Source organism: Gymnogyps californianus, chromosome 4 (genome assembly GCF_018139145.2).
Source record: "Gymnogyps californianus isolate 813 chromosome 4, ASM1813914v2, whole genome shotgun sequence".
Classification (NCBI taxonomy): domain Eukaryota; kingdom Metazoa; phylum Chordata; class Aves; order Accipitriformes; family Cathartidae; genus Gymnogyps; species Gymnogyps californianus.
In genome coordinates, this window is record NC_059474.1 from 65,639,973 (window position 1) to 65,657,289 (window position 17,317).

A 17,317-nucleotide genomic window follows, 5' to 3' on the forward strand; every position below is an offset into this window, starting at 1 on the left:
GCGTGGGTGCATGGCAGTGATCTCCCCTTGAGCTGGGACGCCTCTCAAGGTTGCTCCTCGAAGCAACGAGATCTTTTACCAACGACAGATCGTTGGATGAGCCCAGTTTGAATTCTCCCTGTATGGCAACTGGACTGCAAGCCAGGCAACTCTCCCCTTGAGCAGGGATGCCTCTCAGTGTTAAGAGATATTAGTTGTTTAGCTTAAATAAGTAAGTTTTAAATAGAATTAATCACTTGGAGTTATAATATTGTGTGATTTAGTATGCTGTTTGCTTAGCTTTACTTAATTAGCATGAGTAGCTAGATTTGCTGAAGCCTTAGGCCGCAAGCTGTAAACTTTCACCTAGATGTACTGAATGTGTACCTACTTAAGCAAAACAGGGCCTCTAGAGCCAGCACAAACCAGAAGATAAGGAGGCTACAACTGTCAACAGCAGCTGCAACTAGACAAGATAACGGCCTGTCTGGAGACAGTGAAGGAATCCAATAAGGAGTTGGAAGATCTCAGACCAGAATCCCTATTGGACCAAAGGGCATGTGGAAGGCGCATGGAGAGTGCGTGAGGGGTGGGTGAATAGTCTGTAAGGGTATAATTGCCCAGGGATTTCTTTGTTTGGTGTCCCTCTCCGGAAGCACCCAGCTCAAGCTGATCGTGCTGCTGTGCCACTCTATTAAATTATTTATTTTTACAAGATTCGATGCCTGAGAGAATGCTTTGGGAAAACTAGGGTTCAAATTTCAGAGCAAACTAACACCGGACATCCGAATGGAAAGCGCTTCTTTAACACCAAGGTTTGAGATTCCTTACCTGAGACTAAGAGATCCTTCCTTACCCAAGGCAGAGAGACTGCTTATTTGCAACAGATCCTTGGTAAGTGACTGATAGCATGCTGAATGAACGTCTATGAAATCCATGTAGCTAATTCCATTAGCCATAAACCATTGACCAAGTCTGAGACTGTCTGGATCTAGCCGCACCTAGACTCCTCTCTGAGAAGGAGTTTAGAAAGCAAAGGGGTCCGCTCTGAACCTTGTAACTCAATGGGAGGGTCTCCCTTACCTTTTTGCATCTCCAGTCTCTGTGTAAATCATTCTAAATCGATTCTAATTCGATTTTCCTTTGTATGTTTCTTCCATGTAGTAAGTAATAGACTGAACCTTGCCATCGGACTCTGTTAAGCCGCACTTTTACAAATTCATGTTAAAATCACTTTTCCTAATACCTTTGACAGTGATTCTTTAAGTGATCTAAAACACTCCATCCATGACAGGGGGGGTGGGAAGTGCTTAGAAATGGTGTGAGTGTGGGACCACTTGAAAGAAGACAAGTAGAACGGAGTGGGATAAGAATGTGAATTAGCTGCATGACCACTGTGGGGACAGCAAGAGGAACAGAGTGGCTGGCCTTTGAAATCTGGTTTTCCTGTGCTTTGACGGTAGATGTTTTCTCTCTGAGCTAAACTTCCAAGCAGACCCAAAGTTTACATTCTGGTAGAAAGGCTACACCCCATATGTTTGTTGATAGTGCCGAGGCCTTGTATTTACTTCCAGCAGCCTTTGATCTAGGAAGGCATGATGTAAGTACCTTTGAAGGGTAAATGTCTTTTCTGTTTGTGATCGTTTCCTCAGGCCTGTTTGCAGACAGGTCTTGGGGTGATCGTGGGTGACTCAGAGTCCCCTCCCTGTTAGAGGGGAATGCTCAGCAGGGAATGCTGTTTCTCCAAACAGACCAATTCTCAGACAAAGCCAGGATGTAACACACTGTCAGAGGGATCTGGCTGTGCATTTCTCAAAGTACCAGCTGAGCTTAGCCAGATTGGTCTTGGGTCTGAGAGCGCACTGTGGAAGCGCCTCTGGAGGCACTTGGGTCTATGTGAAAATGTTTGCTCAGCTGTGCAACAGAGGAGTGTAACTGCGTTAGTGGCAGACTGAAGCCTCCCATTTTGATACAAAGAGTGAAGTTTAGAATAACTCATTCTTCACTGTCACCTCGGCAAAGTAACCTCAGTCATTTGGGCATGTGTCTATCTGCATCCTGACCAGGCTAACTTTTTGATCCTTGCTGATGAAGTGAGAAGAGACATGGATGGGCTCCTCTTGCCTGCAAAAACTGCTCACATGTAAGCTCGGTCTTGTCACAGTTGGGTCACCACAACCAAGGCTGCTTGGTGCGCAGCTGCGAGGGGGCTCTCGGAGCCTGGGGAATAGTCCTGCACTCAGGTCCCATCCTAGGCTGCACATCCAGAGCTGCTCCATCGGTGCTGCAGCCAAGGCACCAGCAGCTTTGTCTGAATCTTTCTGTGCATACTCAGTTACTGAAATAGCACTCGAGTTGCAGATCTTTACTCACCTACCCAAAAAGACGTATGTGCCTTCAGGGCTGAAAGGCAGTCGGACCACTTACTTGGCTTGGGGAAATCCTGAGATGTGTGCCTAATGAATTAGGCTGCTGTATACAGAATGCCTTGTCTCTAAGAGGCGAAGTGGTCAGGATTTTTCATTGCACATACCTGGTGATTTAAATTTTTCACATTTCCTCCTTTGCCTGCCACATCCAGATCAAACAAAGCCTTAAATTCATCATTGTTCCAACGCCTTGTCTGCTTTCCTTGTAATTACACTTCACACATCCACACCTTCTTATAAGCCCTCCTAGTATATTTGCATTTAGATGGAGAATGACAACTTTCGTGTTCCCTGTGTAACGTATAATTAACACCTTTTCTGACAGTGTTCTATTAACATCAGTGTACATGGGGTGAGGTTGAAAGCCTGGGTTTCTTTAGAGACTTCATTTCTGCAGCATCATGAACGGAGAAACTGCCTCTTGGTTCGACTACAGCCACATAGTTAAGTGCTGTTATTGAAGAAGACTAAGTGAAGATTGTATAAACTGAAGTAATTGTCACATTTTTCCAAATTTTCTGAGTTGCTGCTGTACGCGGCTGCTAAGTGAGGCTGGCCCTCAGCATGAGCTCCTGCTTTTTGTTGGGAGCATCTTTCTGCTAACAGGCTCTGACTGTTTGTGTGCTGTATTCTGGCCTCTCGGGGGTTCACCAGTTTGGGAGGGGGTGGTTTGTTTGTGTTATATATTCATCGTGAGGCTTTCTTGCTTCTTGCAATTAAAAGCTTTCTGCTCATAGGGTAAATGGTGTGTCTGTGGAGATTGAGGAGTGGTCGACTCTGGTATGAGAGCTCCTGTCACTGTGGAGGGAAGGAGGAATAGGATGCCCTGCTGCTTGGGAGCACCGGAGCTTGGAGCACTCCTTTTGGAGGCATTTTTAGCTGGAGAGTGCCACACCTTTTTTGAAAGTATCTAAAGCCTGTCTAGTGCGATATTGCTATAATGGTTTTCATTTACAACTAAATAAAAGTTAGATTTTAAACATTTTGGTGTGTGGCAGGAAAATCCAAGTCATAAACCTTTCATTTGCTTGCCTTTTTTGAATAGGCAGAGAAGAGGTTGTTACCATCAATTATTTGTATCTTTTCACAAATCTTCTTTTTCCTCTTTTGAGCCTTCAGTGGTTTGTAGACCATAGGCTGAGAAATACTGCTCCAAATCCTGGGGTGTGTTTTTAAACACATAGCCGTTTGAAGATTTGGGGTTTTTAGGCTCAGTTCTGTGAAGGGTTTGTCGTGTTTGAAGAATATCTGAGAGTTCTCAATTCCTGCCAAAGTCACTGGGCGCTGCAGGGGCTCAGCTCTTCTCAGGCTTACTCCTGAGAACTGCTTGGTGAAGAAAGGCCTATTGATGCTGAAAGGAAGCAAAAACCTTTTAATGGCCGAGTAATGAATATATTTTTAAATTTGGCAACAGCAATAGGAAATGAATAAGTAAGAATTTGAACCCAAAGATTACCGTGGAAGAGGCGGAGTGAGAAGATGCTTAATGTTACATAGGTAGAACTGATTTTTTTCTGGCAAAAGCCAACTTAGCTTCTACTTAAGCAAACTGACAGTTCCCTGCTGCTTGTTATAACATCCCAGCCATTCTCCACTTCAATTTTTTGGTGTAACCTAGAGGGCTGTGTATTTAAAACATAGGAAGAGGTGTATTGAGCATCATTTTTGAAGGAAAGCTTGTAGCAGTACTGGATTTTCTTGGAACATTATTTTTGTTCAAAAATATTTGCCAGGAGGTTTCTTACAATCATCGTGGAAGTATGGATGGGCTGTGAGGCCTTGATCTCCTGCTCAGCTAATGCTGCCATCGTACAGTCAGGAAACAGGGCTGGATAGATTTGATGAGTTGAAGGAGATAGAGGAAGCAAAAACTTGAAAAACAAATTCCAACTCATATTTCTCCAGTGTGAGGATATGTATTTTTGGAAAGCATGTACCAAAGCTGGTTGATGATGATGCAGAAAATAATTGACTAACTGTACCATCTGTTCCACTTCTGCCATATGTTTTCCTCTTATCATTTGTTTCTGTTCAAACTGTGTATGTTCTGTGAAATAGTGTTTGATGCGAAACAGAACTTAAAAATATCCAGCAAGTCACAACTTGACGATGTTTCCATAAAGGAAAGGAAGCAAAGGTTGGGACAAGGCATTTTTTATGCTGTTTGGTATTAACTTTAATGTCGTCCTTTCATCTGCTTGTCTTACAGTCACTGTCAGGCAAGCTGCTTAGGTGATACAGTGTGAGAGCTGAGCACATCTGTGACGTTCGGTAACTTTCTGTGCCATGCGTTTATCCACATTTCAAGCTGATGGGCTGATGAATGAAACTGCATATTTAGTCTTTGTAGATGTGATCCTGGCTGTATAAATTGCTGGCGATTCTATGGAGACTTTTAGAGCAGCAGAGCCAGGGCGCTGCAGTGAGGCTGTTACAGTGCATCTGTGTGATTTCTGTTTAATCCTTTTTGGAGGTGATGTGTCTTGCCTTGAAATTAAACAGGAATATGTCTCTCAGTCTTGAGAAATGTTGATCAGCAGCTTCTCATGATAAAAAAGAGTCCATTTTAATGACAATTATCACAATTTGTGATTTCCTGCAGTTGTACTAAAAGGAAATGTTCTCTCTTAATGTTTCGGAGGAAGAGGTTCTGCGCGTTCAGAAGGAAGTGAGCGTCGTTTGTGTGTTTGCTTTTTAGCCTTTCTCCACCCCCTTCCCTGCTGCTAGAATAATTCCTTTTGGGAGCCAGCAACAGATCTTATTACAGTTAAAACTAAAGCAGATTTTTATTTTCATTTCATTTTCATTCGGAGAACACACAGGACAGGAGGAGAGGCAGAATTTCTTCCTGCACCAATCTATTTTTTGAAAATGTTGTCATGGGCTGGATTGTCACATATCAGCCTTCGAAACTCTGTAGTAAGGATTGTCATGTCACTGAGAGTGGCTTCAGAGCACATTGGTATTTTCATGGTTTCTGTTACAGACCTAAGCCTGGATGATGTCGTGGGACAGGGCGTATGCTTTGCTGAACTTTCTGAACCAAATCTGTTATTACTGGAGCCGGCGGACTACCTTCTCCAGCATGGGCTGCTTTGAGCCTAGGAGTATTTTACTGTTTCAGTGTGTAGCAAAGCATGATTTGGGTTTTTTTGGGGCAAGGCAGGGGGGATTTGTGCATGTGTTTACTTCTTGTGGAGCATGTTTGAAGATGATCAAGACTGAACTGATGTTTCAGGGCAGACATTCAGTCTCATCTGCCTGTTGCAACATACGGGGGTTTTCCTGGTGACGTGTGAAGCGCAGCCCAGCTGCAGAGGGTGCAGCAGTATTTTTAGCTCTCAAATTTGGAACAGTTTCCCGCCCTGAAGACGGATGGAATGGGACCGTGGAGTCCCCCAGCTCCCAGGCTCCCACATGCTTGGTATGTTGGTGCTAAGCCTGGAGGTCCAGTTTCCCAAAGCATTTCCACAAATCAGTAAGGAAGAGCTTGGGGGTGGTTTTGGTTTTGAGGTTTTTTGAGTTCCCATTCTAGGAAAATCTAAGTATCAAAGCTGCTAATCTGGAGAGGTTCCTGATGAACAGGAACTGGGGTTCACCCTGTAGCTTTGGCAGTAGCAAGGTTAGGACTCTGTGCATGTGCGAGGGACAGCTTGCTGGAGCCTGGCAGGCAGCTTTGCTGCACGGGTTTCCTCTGATGGCGCCTGGCAGGCCATGGAGACCTCCTCTCCTCTTGGCACGGGTCCACGCAGGGCCTGAGCTGACTGTGGTTCTTTGATGCTTTCTGCCTGGCTTCCTAACACTGACTTTGGGGAAACTGTGCAGTGTTATGAGTTACACCATAGCCCAGGTTTTGAAAAGCTTTAAAGAGCGTGCTGACAAATACTCTAAATGGCCAGGTTAATGGTGGACAGAAACAGTGTCTCCACAGATGTTGGGACTAGCATAACTACAGGCTTATATTAAAAAAGTGGACATTTCAGTAGACAGCAGACGCTTCTGCTCTGAATTAGGAATGCCATCTAGTGCAATACAACTTACTTGTTTTTAAATAAGCCCCTCAATATGAGATGAGGCAGCGTGCATGGAAACTTGACACCTACATGATAAAATATACGAATTAAAATGAGTTTTAGCTGTTGTCTTCAGGTCGTTGAAGGGCTTGTCTGTAACTTAGGGAAGGGAGGGCTGGTGCTCTCAACTGCATGACCAAGTAAGTAGCTACTCTGTGTTTATTCCCTTATCCTTCTGCTTTTAAAACTGTAGCTCCTTCTGTGCACTGAAGTTGGAGGAAAACTTGGAACGAAAATTGTTTTGATCCATTTCAGAAAGGGAGGCAGAGGGTGGATGGTGATCCTGAACAGCAAAACGGAGGGGAATGACCCCTCGCCTGGCTGAACGGGTAGTCAGCTGTGCATGGCCAGCAGCCTGGGCCACTAGTCACCATGACAGCACGAAGAGGTCTGCAATAGGAACAACACATGACTAACCTTGCTGAGCAGTGCCTGGTAGTCCTGTACGTGTGAGAGCACCCGTGTCCGCTGGGCTGTCCCAGAGCAGGCACGTTCATCTTCTTTTAAACCTGCAGGAACTGGCATTATGGCAAAAAGGCGGTGTCCCTTCCCCTCCCCTCCGTTCCTCCTCTCTTTCTCTTCACACACTCTTTAAAAAGAATTTATTGCTGGGAAGAGAGCTTGGGGTCAAGGAAGGTTCAGGGAAAGAAAAGGCCTTTAGAGGTATTACAGCTGCTGTTTTTGCAGCAAGAGGCACGTAAGATGTTTTACGTTCAGTGTTGGGATACATATAGGAAGGATAGCTAGTTCTCATATTATTGTTGCAAGAGACACAAGTTACAGTTGTTTAGGGTTTTCCTTTTGTTTGAATGTAATCAGAACCTCTGAGCAAAACAGCTTGATTGCTCTGAATTTGGATGCTCGCCAGCCTAGAAATAGAAGGATATCCGTAATCCACATGGACATGGCACAGTGTTTTAGTAGAAAACAATTTGCAGGGTCATAATATGTGGCTTGGGTTTTTGGTTGTTTTTTATTTTTTTATTGCTGCTGTTAGTTTTTAAACTACTTGCAAGTTATGGGCTGCTTTTGCTCTAAGTTGAGATCTAGTGAGACGTTTACAGTAAGGCATAATGTAAAACAAGAACCCTGGTCGGCCAGCACTGACAGCAGATTTTATCCTGGCAGAACAAATAAAAATAGCCCATGAGGTTTTCCCCAGTTCTTCCAACATGTCAGACTGATGTTCTGCTTGCCTCCTTTCCAGTAAATTTTTGCTCGTGCACATACATGTTCTGTTTTGTCTTAATAATCAAGACTTGATGTTATTGTTAAGAGAGTTTGTGGTAAAGAGGATGAAATTTGAGTAGTAATATTGTGCTAATGCTTTGGTTTATGATTAACATTTACAAACTCAAATCAACTTTTAATATTTAAGGGCTGTTAGTTTTTGGGGGGGGTTGTGGTTTGTTTGGTTTGGTTTTTGGGGGGTTGTGGATTTTTTTTTTTGTTGTTGTTTTTTTGTTTTTTAAAAGATGCAGAAGCTGAACCTTGTGAGCTGATGTATAGTGTTCAAATGATGACTTTCCTTCATTTTGCCGGAGGTTTGCTCATGTGTGCCCAAGGTCAGGCCTGTTTTGCATGACTGAAGAATGCGCTCTTATTGCCCAACACAAAGTCCGTTGAAACCGCTAGGAATTTTTTTGCCTATTGCAGTGGGCTTTGGCTCACCCTCCTGCTCTGCGAATTGAAACGACTGAACAAAATACAAAACCTCTTGGTCAGAATTTCCACTTGTTTGTTTTGCAGCAGAGTCTCACTGTTGGAGTGATTCAACCTCTCAGGTGAGGTTAACGCGTGGTTATGCTGATACTTGTGGATCATCACTAATGCTTTTCAATCTTGGTTTACTGCTGATAGTGGCATGCTATTTTGTATTTTCCTGCAAGAATAGTAATCTTAATAGTTTATGGCTCCTGCCCTTTTTACCCAGCAACGATAGAAAAAAACCTGTCAATACCAAGTCATGTTCTGTATAGGTTTATCATACAAAGGGAGAACACAGGTGAACAGATCGATCCCCACTGACTCCCCACATCAGCTTTCTGGCGTGTGGAAATGATACCCAGCTTGTTAACTGGATCCATCTAAAGCATTGCATGTATTTTGGGTTTTTTTTTTTAAGAAAGTTGATCTACATTATCTCCTTGCTAATAAATCTTATGTGAAGAACCTGATCAGAGAGGCAAATTCTAGATTACTGTTGAAAGCTAGACAAGCAGGGGGTAGTGAAGTCATTACAAGATAGGATGCTTGACTCTAGTAGCATGCAGAGGCTGTTACTCAAAGTCCTCAGTGCTTTATAGGAATGGCCACTACTACAGTAGTGCACCTTGAAAGATCTCAAGTATTCAAATGCTGTTGCATGTGCCTTACCAAATAGTAATGCAGGTTATAAAGTGGACGTGGTATGCTCTAGTAGTGACGTCAGAGTTTTTGAAAGGTAACTGAGGTTGATAGGGAGGTTGGTAATGGGTCTGTTAGAAGAGAAGTTACTCTTTTAGTCTTGACAGTGCTCCCCAAGAGACTTGTGTTCAACCTCGTGGCTTTTATGTCTTTCTCTGTCCCCTCTGAAAGAGGCAAACTATCTCTTACTTGGGAAGATAAAATGAGATTGGCTCATTTTAAAACAATCTGTTTTTAAGAGATGGATTGGCTGTGGCTTTTGTCCTTATATATTGTTTAGATAAGCATTTTAAACTGCTTTCATTTCTTATCATCTTGGGCTTCAGCAGAGAGCTATGCCAGCTCAACAGCTTATCTTTGGGAGACCTGGATCTGAAGCGTGCTGCAACAATCTGCAAATTGCAGTAGCAAAATCCATTTTGGGGAAAGCTAGCACAATATCTCTGTGTGCTGTGTACTCCAGCCAACACCATGAAGTAATTTAATAAGTACTAGGGAGAAAACAAACAAAACCAAGTATGTATATTTAATGTTGCAGTTGTATTAAAAAGTACTGTGTAGGTCTGAGTGCTTGGCATTCATGGTGTGGATCAAGACAGAAATAGTAACAGGGCGGGCTGAGATGTCAGCAGCGTTCTGCAGACCAAAATGTGTACGTGTATCAAAAGACAAAGCGGGAGAAGAAGCTTTGCTCTCTTTAACACAGTTGTCACACTTGTAAAAAGCAGATCCCCTTTGTGTCTTTTAATCTCCTGTATGTCCCTCTGTCTATCGAATGATGAAAATTACGGCTGAAGAACTGACAGGGAAAAACATGACTGGGAAAACAGCTGATGCTCAAGGAGGAGGAGTTAAAACTAACTTAAAATTGTCCTTTTGTACCTTCAGCATTGCACTGAATATTATTGTTAGGCTCAAAAACATACTTGGTGGCAGCTTCAAAAGGAAAAAGTCAAGGTGGGTGGGGGAGAGCTGGAGCTGAGCACCTGGTTGCAGTAAGAGTCTTGATTAGTCCAAACACATCAGAAGAGCTCCTTGCAAGACACTTGTATAATTTGTTAAGGGAAGATATTGACTGCAGGGCAAAGAGGCTGGGAAATAGCAAGAAGCAAGGACTGCCACCAAAGGCAAGTGGTTTTGTTCCTTTGCCCTCCCCACTGTGTTGAGTGCTTGTGCAGCCATGGGGGAAATGGACTGGGGACCGGTGGGGGAAGAGGAGCTGATTGATCCAGGTTAAATTGTGCCCATCAAAACAAAACAAAAAAAACCCCAAAACACACACACACACAAAAAAGTTTGTTCTACAGTTGGCGTTGGTGTTCCTGACACTGGGCCATTGTGTCACAGATTGGTGAAGAGGAGGTTTCAGAGGTCTGCTTCATGCTAAAAGCCAGTGTCTTAGCTGTTAAAACCATCTTTTGTGGTTTTTTCATGCTTGCTGTTAAGAGAATTTTTTTGAAGTTTATATAAAGGATATTTACAGAATCATTTTTTACTTCCTGGAATATTTGGAAAATGGTGTTTCATTCAGTAAAAATTTTCCAGATAACTTGAACAGATATGTTTAAAAAATGCTGTCAACTTGAAATGCATTCACTTAAGAAATCATTCGCACGCATACAGTTTCAAGTAGTAGATGTAGCCAAGATTGTTTCTAGTTTGCCTTATAATTCCTCCTAATTTTTTGTCTTCTGCAGTTGATATCTCCCATATCTTGCTGCATAAAGCTTTCCTGGTACATACAGGGCAACTGACCGACTGATTATAGATACGAAATTGCTCACATGCAAAATGACAGATGCACAGAGGAAATGCTTCCATTATATATTGTTTGTAACAGAAGGATTGTGTATATTTACTGAATCAGTGATCTGATTCCTTTTTTTTTTTTTTTTTTTTAATTTTTAAAATTGTTTGCATTGTTTGCAGAAGTGGGGTACATAGAGCTTACTGGAAACTTCTGTTTTTCTATGTTTGGAAACAGTTCAGCACTAACAAAGTTGGAAACTATTTTAAATGTGCACAGTCTAACCCCTGAATATCTTTTTCTGTCTTAGTGGCACAAGTACATCCTTGCTGCAGTTCCATATATGGAAATTTGCCATCAGACAGCATCGTTTTCCAGAGCTCACATTGAGTCAGGAAACCACTTCTGCACTAGTCAGACCTCTTGGTTAACTGTTAGAGCAAAGCTAGTCCTCTACCTCTCCTTTAGGGATGATTAAGCTTTCAGTAGATGATTATTGGTGTGGTATTTGAGAAAATGTCACTGGTGGGGAAGACAAGGCTCTTCCTTTCCAAACTGGGGCACTTCAGGAGTTGAGTGTACTAGGAAGAATATAGGAATTGTATGTATGCAGTAGACTGTGCAGTAGAGTAGAAATAGGAGAGGAGAGAAATAGCTGCGTCCACATACTATACCTGCATGCTTTTTCCTCCCAAATGTCCATAAATATTAGACCGATAGATTCCCTTATTTTGCAGTAGTATTTCACAGAGGAGGTGTAGTTTAAAGGATCTGTTTTTTCATGAAGTCATCCTGCTGTGCATGTGACAGCTTTATTGCTGTTTTGATGTGGGGCTGGTGGAATTGAGTGTGTGTGTATGTGGTTGAGGAGGAACAGGAGGATTCAACCTGGTGTTTTTGAAATTTCTGAGACCTTCTCTTTAAATACATTTTATGTGATTGCTTTAAATGGTTTGCCAGGTAAGCAGCTTTCCAAATGTCCATTTAAAGTAGAGAGTAAATTTTCAAGCCTGTTTATAAAGTAAGCAAAGTTCAATCTCTGAAAGTGGCAACACCTTCGAAGTAGTGGATTCTTTTTTACTCTCAGGTAAAGAGTTGGGGCGGAAGTTTGGAGAAGAACAAGAATGGTAGTTTTCACATTGATCATTGTAACTGGATTTGCCAGCTCATGCGCTTATCACCCACATTGACGACTTCTCAATTTGTGTTTCACAATTAAATGGATGGATAGTTTTTCCCTTCCCACCCTTCTTGATGTATGGTATCAGGAGTAGAAATCACTGAGAAGGATGTATGCTGTACCTTGTATGTTACATTACTATGCGGTATGGCAAATACTTGACATAACTGATTTGTCAGCTATAACCACTCTGTGGATTTCAGAATTACTTTTATGCTGGATGTATGCTGTTGTCTGAAAACCACTGTTTCTGCACAAAGTAGATACTTGTTGATAAGACTGGTGTAAAGCGTTAACCATCCTTTCTTTCTCTCTTTACTAAAGCTTGTACAACGAGGACAGAAACTTGCTGCGTATTCGAGAGAGAGAGAGGCGGAATCAGGAGGCTCTGCAGGAGAAAGACAAGTTCCCTGAGAAGACTCCCCTCTTTGCAGAACCCTACAAGGTAATGGTAGGGGGGTTGCATGGTGGAGGGAGAGGAGGAAAGACGGTTGGGATGGAAGAGGAGAGCTGTGGCCTCTGCATACGATATAGCAGACTTGAGCATGATACGTGCAAACACAGCGTCTTCCCATCTGCTTAGTGTAAATTCATCAGAGTATGTGCTTAAAGCTCTGTAGATGGTGCAAGCGCAGTACAGACTTTGGGTTGGGCAGATTCATTTGGGGGCCTCTTGTAGTCTGGGAGTTTGAGGGAGAGTGCTCAATAGCAGCTTGGCTGCCTGTCTGTCTGCAGCTGTGGTTGAAACAAACTGGTCTGGTGTTAGTGTTCTTGAAGACTGTAGGCACAGTGGCAATCTTGGCTCAGAAGAACTAATACTGACCAGAGCAGTCCCACTTGCTTTGGAGAGACTGCATGCAGGATCAAGATGAGCTTGCATAACTTCACTCGTGGTGATACATGGTGATTAAAATAAGATCCTGAAGATGTCTCTTCTTGAGCTGGATCTCTTGGGGTGGGGGGTCCGTGCTTTTTAAATTTCCACCTCTCTGTTCTTTTGTTGCAGACTAATAAAGAAGATGAGTTGTCAAGCCGAATTCAGAACATGCTGGGCAATTATGAGGAGGTCAAAGAGCTCATCAGCAACAAATCCCATCAGAATCTCATAGGGATTCCAAAAAGTATTGCTCCTCTGATCCCACAAGGAAAGCCTGATCGCCCATACTTCCCTGAAAAGACCAGCCATACATTACCATCTTCATTCCACCGCACAACCCGCCATCCACCTATGGGACCTACGATTGTAGCTCCTCCCCCTCCAAGCCACTCCATTCACTACCAAAAGGCACAATCAAGAACAGAACCAGCTTCAGGTTTGCACGCCAAGAGTCACAGCTTGTCCAATGGTCGGAGCCAAGGTCAAGAACACAATCGTGGTGGCCAGGAAAGTCATGCAGGTTTTCACCACAAGAGAAATGACAGGCGTGCGGTTGGGGAAGGTCATGCTAATGAACTGCAGGCCTCCCTTTTGGCGCTTTCTCCATTGTTGTCATCTTTGTCTTCTCCAGTGGCACCCCTGTCACCTCTACATTCCAGCCAGCATATCAATTCCAGGTCACAGAACAGCAGCAAAAGTCATGGGCCGACCTACAGTCAAACAAAATCCTCTCAGGACCTAGTGACAGGATCACAGGAGAAGGAAAGTCGGGACAGCTCAACCGTTAACCTGACCAGCACCACTCAGCCTTCCTCTCAGACTTTTCCCCCACCTTTGCCATCAAAAACCAGTGCAATGCAGCAGAAACCAACTGCCTATGTCAGACCAATGGATGGCCAAGATCAGGTACCAGTTGAATCACCGGAGCTCAAACCTCTCCTGGAGGAATACCACGGAGAACCCTATGAAAAAATCTCAGATTTGAAGGCGAACGCCAAAGCCAGGCTATCCAAATTGGAAATCCCTTCTGAGCCCATAGAGGTGAGTGCAATTGTTGGGGGGCTCTGTTACTGGCAGGGTAAGTTCAGCTGTGGGAGAACATGTTATCGAAGGGCAGAGACTACCAGAAGCAATGATGGTTGTGCACGTGTTACTGTCTTTAGAAGGTGTATTTTGAGGTTGGCTTTTGCTGACCTGGGTGATCTGTTTGGATGGTGAAAATGCAACGCTTGCCATGATTCTGTGGTTTTCTCAGTGAGGCTGCAGCAGGTTTTATGGTTAGAGAGACTGCTGCTGTTGCTATTATTTTTGTTTTGCCTGTAAAGATTGTTGAAAAGGAGGAGGAGGAAATGATATACTGAGAAGGTCAAGTGGTAATGTACCTGCAGTTAGTACATGCAGAGTGTCAGTACTCAGTCTGAGTGCTGGTGGGTAGAGGCCCCAAATCCTCACTGAATATTGGGACAGCTGACTGTGCGGTGAGTTCTGTGTTCACCTGATAGGTTGAAGGTTTTGGGGCTTTGTGATAAGTGACTGCAAACACCACAGGGTTCTCCTAAGTAAGTTTGTAAGATCTCACTGTAGACCCTCAGGAAAGTATTAATGCGAACAAAAAACATCCTGTAGATTTCTGCCAGATGGATTTAGCCCAGCTTCCTCGGGAAGCACAACACCATTCTGTCTCCCACTTCATCAAATGCCGTTTGAGCAAGTTCTGAAGGTTTAAGTAAATTTAGTGCAGAGGTGGAATTCTCAATGATAAGCAAGATCCTAAAAGTTCTGTAAAATTCTGCATTTGAGCAAAGAAGATACCCTCTTTCTTGTCCCAACTATGAGCAAAATGAGCAGTACTCTGCTATGTGTTTGTTCTTACCAGCAGAAGGCAGCCTGGGCAGCAAGCTCGAGCATACCTTCATTCTAGTCACTACACTTGTCCTTTCTCTGCCACGGACTGAGAGGGATGTTGTAAAAGATGTGAGATGGGAAGCTGCAGTTGTTGCAGTGAAGAGGTGGCAGTTGGGCCAAAAACCAAAATGTGTTGCATGTAAACCTTTGGTTATTCCTGCTCACCTGAGAACAGCTTCTTCCCAATATGTATTATTTTCTTGAGAGCAAAACACTAGCTTCTTCATTTGCCCCACCATTCAAAAATGAATAATGTTTTGGGGCTTAGATTTCAATCTTCAGTTAGAATCTGCAGTTTCAATCTGCAGTTAGATTTCTGTCTTCAGGTGCTCTTTCATCTTTTGTTCTGCTCTTTTTGTCATTTTCATGGATTGCCCTTTTCCAGGTTGAGACATTTCAATTGGTTGCAGCAAGGTTGAGTGCAGGGTATTGCAGATTAGCAGGTGCAATTCAGAACATAACGCTGTTGCTCTTGTATTGCTTAAGTGGCTCTCTTACTAGAGGGAAGAAAACTTCTGAGAATATGGATTTTTTTTTTTTTGTATAGTTCTCCCTGCATCTTGAGTTGGTTAGAGATCATACGCAGTGTGTGGTAGAGACTGGTGCAGTTGAGCTGGGTTAGATTAGTCTGTTCTAGCTTTCACTTCAGAGAAAAAGGAAAGGGCTGCGGTCAGAGTGGTTGGGAAGGCTTTTCCGAAGATTTCAGAAAGCATCTCTCACCTACGTTTGGGCCTTGCTGCAAGTCCAGTGGCTTCACAAGGAGCAGGTGTGTTTGTTTAGGAGACTATTAGGAAACTTTAGGGGAAGGGGATGGCTGGAATTATAATTGCTTCTTAACCAGGCAGTTAAGAAGTGGTTCTTTCCTTTATAATTATTTTGATACAGCAAGATTCCTTGTTGTACTCCATCTGTATTTGCTGGCCCCAAGACCACCTATCTGATTTGTCACGTGTGATGGAGGCAGAAGCCTCAGATTTCTCAGATGTGTCCTGTAGGTTAAAGCGGCTTGAAGCTTGCACTGGTAAAGCAGTGGGAGAGGAGGAGCAGTGTTGTTGTACGTGTGGTGTTCAGCAAATGCACGCTTTTTTTCGTTGTGCCCTTTCAAGCCCATTGTTTCAGCTTTGCTAAGGGACCAGCACACTGATTCTGCCTGCCTTGTGGCTCAGCCTCCCGCGAGCTCAAAGGCACTTGGTCCCCAGGTATGTTTGGCAGTTTTACACGCTCATCCTTCAGTACTGAGAATATTGTTATGCCCTATGGGATGTAGGATCTCACAGTGCTGACCTCAGGCAGCTGGGTGAGGAGAGCTATGGAGATAGTTTTCAAATTGTATTTTGCCTTTCTAATAAAAAGGGAGAGTGTGGGTGCCATCTGCTTTTCATGGAAAAGGGTGTTGATCAGCTGCAAATGGCTGTAGGCAATTTCTTATGGAAAATGAGAGGAAACTGGCAAAATGACATTGTTGAGAAGTTGTGAAAATACTTTCATGCTGAGAGACTTTGTTTGCCTCAAAGTAGGTTTGGCATTGCACATCATACCTCAAAATAGGAAGCACACTGTGGTCTGCATTTCATTATTTGCTTGACCGGATATTTTACTCCTGGGGGAGAAGTAAAGCAGTGCAGGGCCTTACTTTCTGCATTATCCATTCTTCATTATCCATTGCCAAAAAGGTAAAGGGCATTACTGGGTTTAAAACTCTTTGCAATTTTTTTTTTTTTTTTGAGGGCATGCTTATTTTTCAGAAATGAGACTTCCTTGTTCTCTCCCAACTCTCCTGGTCCCGTTTCTATTTTCATCTTATCTCTTTTCCCATCCCCGTGCTTTTTATGTCATCTTGTGTATCTCTGGTTTAATATGATTTTAGATAGGGCAGCGTTAGCTGTGATGCTGTATGCTGAATGAAACTTCTTTCTCGCTTTCCATTGAGCACGTGACTGTATCCAAATGTGCACAAAAATCCTACAGCTGCCAGAGCACAAGTAGTGTTACCCATGCTGGTGCGGAAGTGCTGTTAGATCTGTGGCGGAATAAGAACGTAATAAAAAGGGAATTGAAGATAATGAAAGAAATGGTTTTGCACAAACCAAAACCCTGGTTTTAATTATATGCTTAGTCTATTTTGAAGCTGATAGATGAAACCTTTTGTGAATATGCTGAATGACCCTCATTTGAGATAGGTGTCTTTAGGCTGTGACATCTGTTTTCTATGCATAGGCGTTTTGGATAACGGCTCTGTAAGCTCTAGTGAAAAATCCATTACTTCATTTTCTGCTTGTTTCAGGCTTGTCATTATCATATTTACTTACTTCTGTTTGGTTTCAATGATTAACGTATATTTGATGATACAGTCTTTCAGTGCAAAGCCAGGAGAGTGAAGAGGAAGAAACAGTGTGGTTGCACACCTGGATATATTCCCTGTGTGCTGGATGTACAGTACGAGAGAGGTGATTGGGGAACAGGCTGGGCTGGTTTGCTTTTAGGAAACATCCAGTGAGGTATGTTGCATGCAGGTGAAAGACTCACCCAAAGAAGGGATCTTGGGAAGGCTGATCAGGGGGTCCTTCGGCTGAAAGGTTGGCCCTCCCTTTTGTTTTTGGTGAAACAGGAGCTGCGGGGAGGATCCTGCCCTCCCATGACCCTGACAGTGAATAGGTCTAGACTAGCAGAAACTCTGCTGTTCTTCCCTCTTCCTCCCAGCAACTGGGAGCATGGTTTTAC

At 43.3% G+C, this 17,317-nt stretch overlaps 1 protein-coding gene across 2 annotated transcripts in view; it reads left to right on the forward strand.

Annotated features, from left to right (window-relative positions):
• Nucleotides 1-17,317, forward strand: part of AFF1 (ALF transcription elongation factor 1) — a 120,430-nt gene that overhangs the window by 40,624 nt on the left and 62,489 nt on the right. For both annotated transcript variants that reach the window (XM_050895324.1, XM_050895325.1), the window contains 2 exons: nt 12,139-12,259; nt 12,821-13,732. In XM_050895324.1, the coding sequence (XP_050751281.1) occupies nt 12,139-12,259; nt 12,821-13,732 (1,033 nt within the window). The remainder of the gene's footprint in view (nt 1-12,138; nt 12,260-12,820; nt 13,733-17,317) is intronic.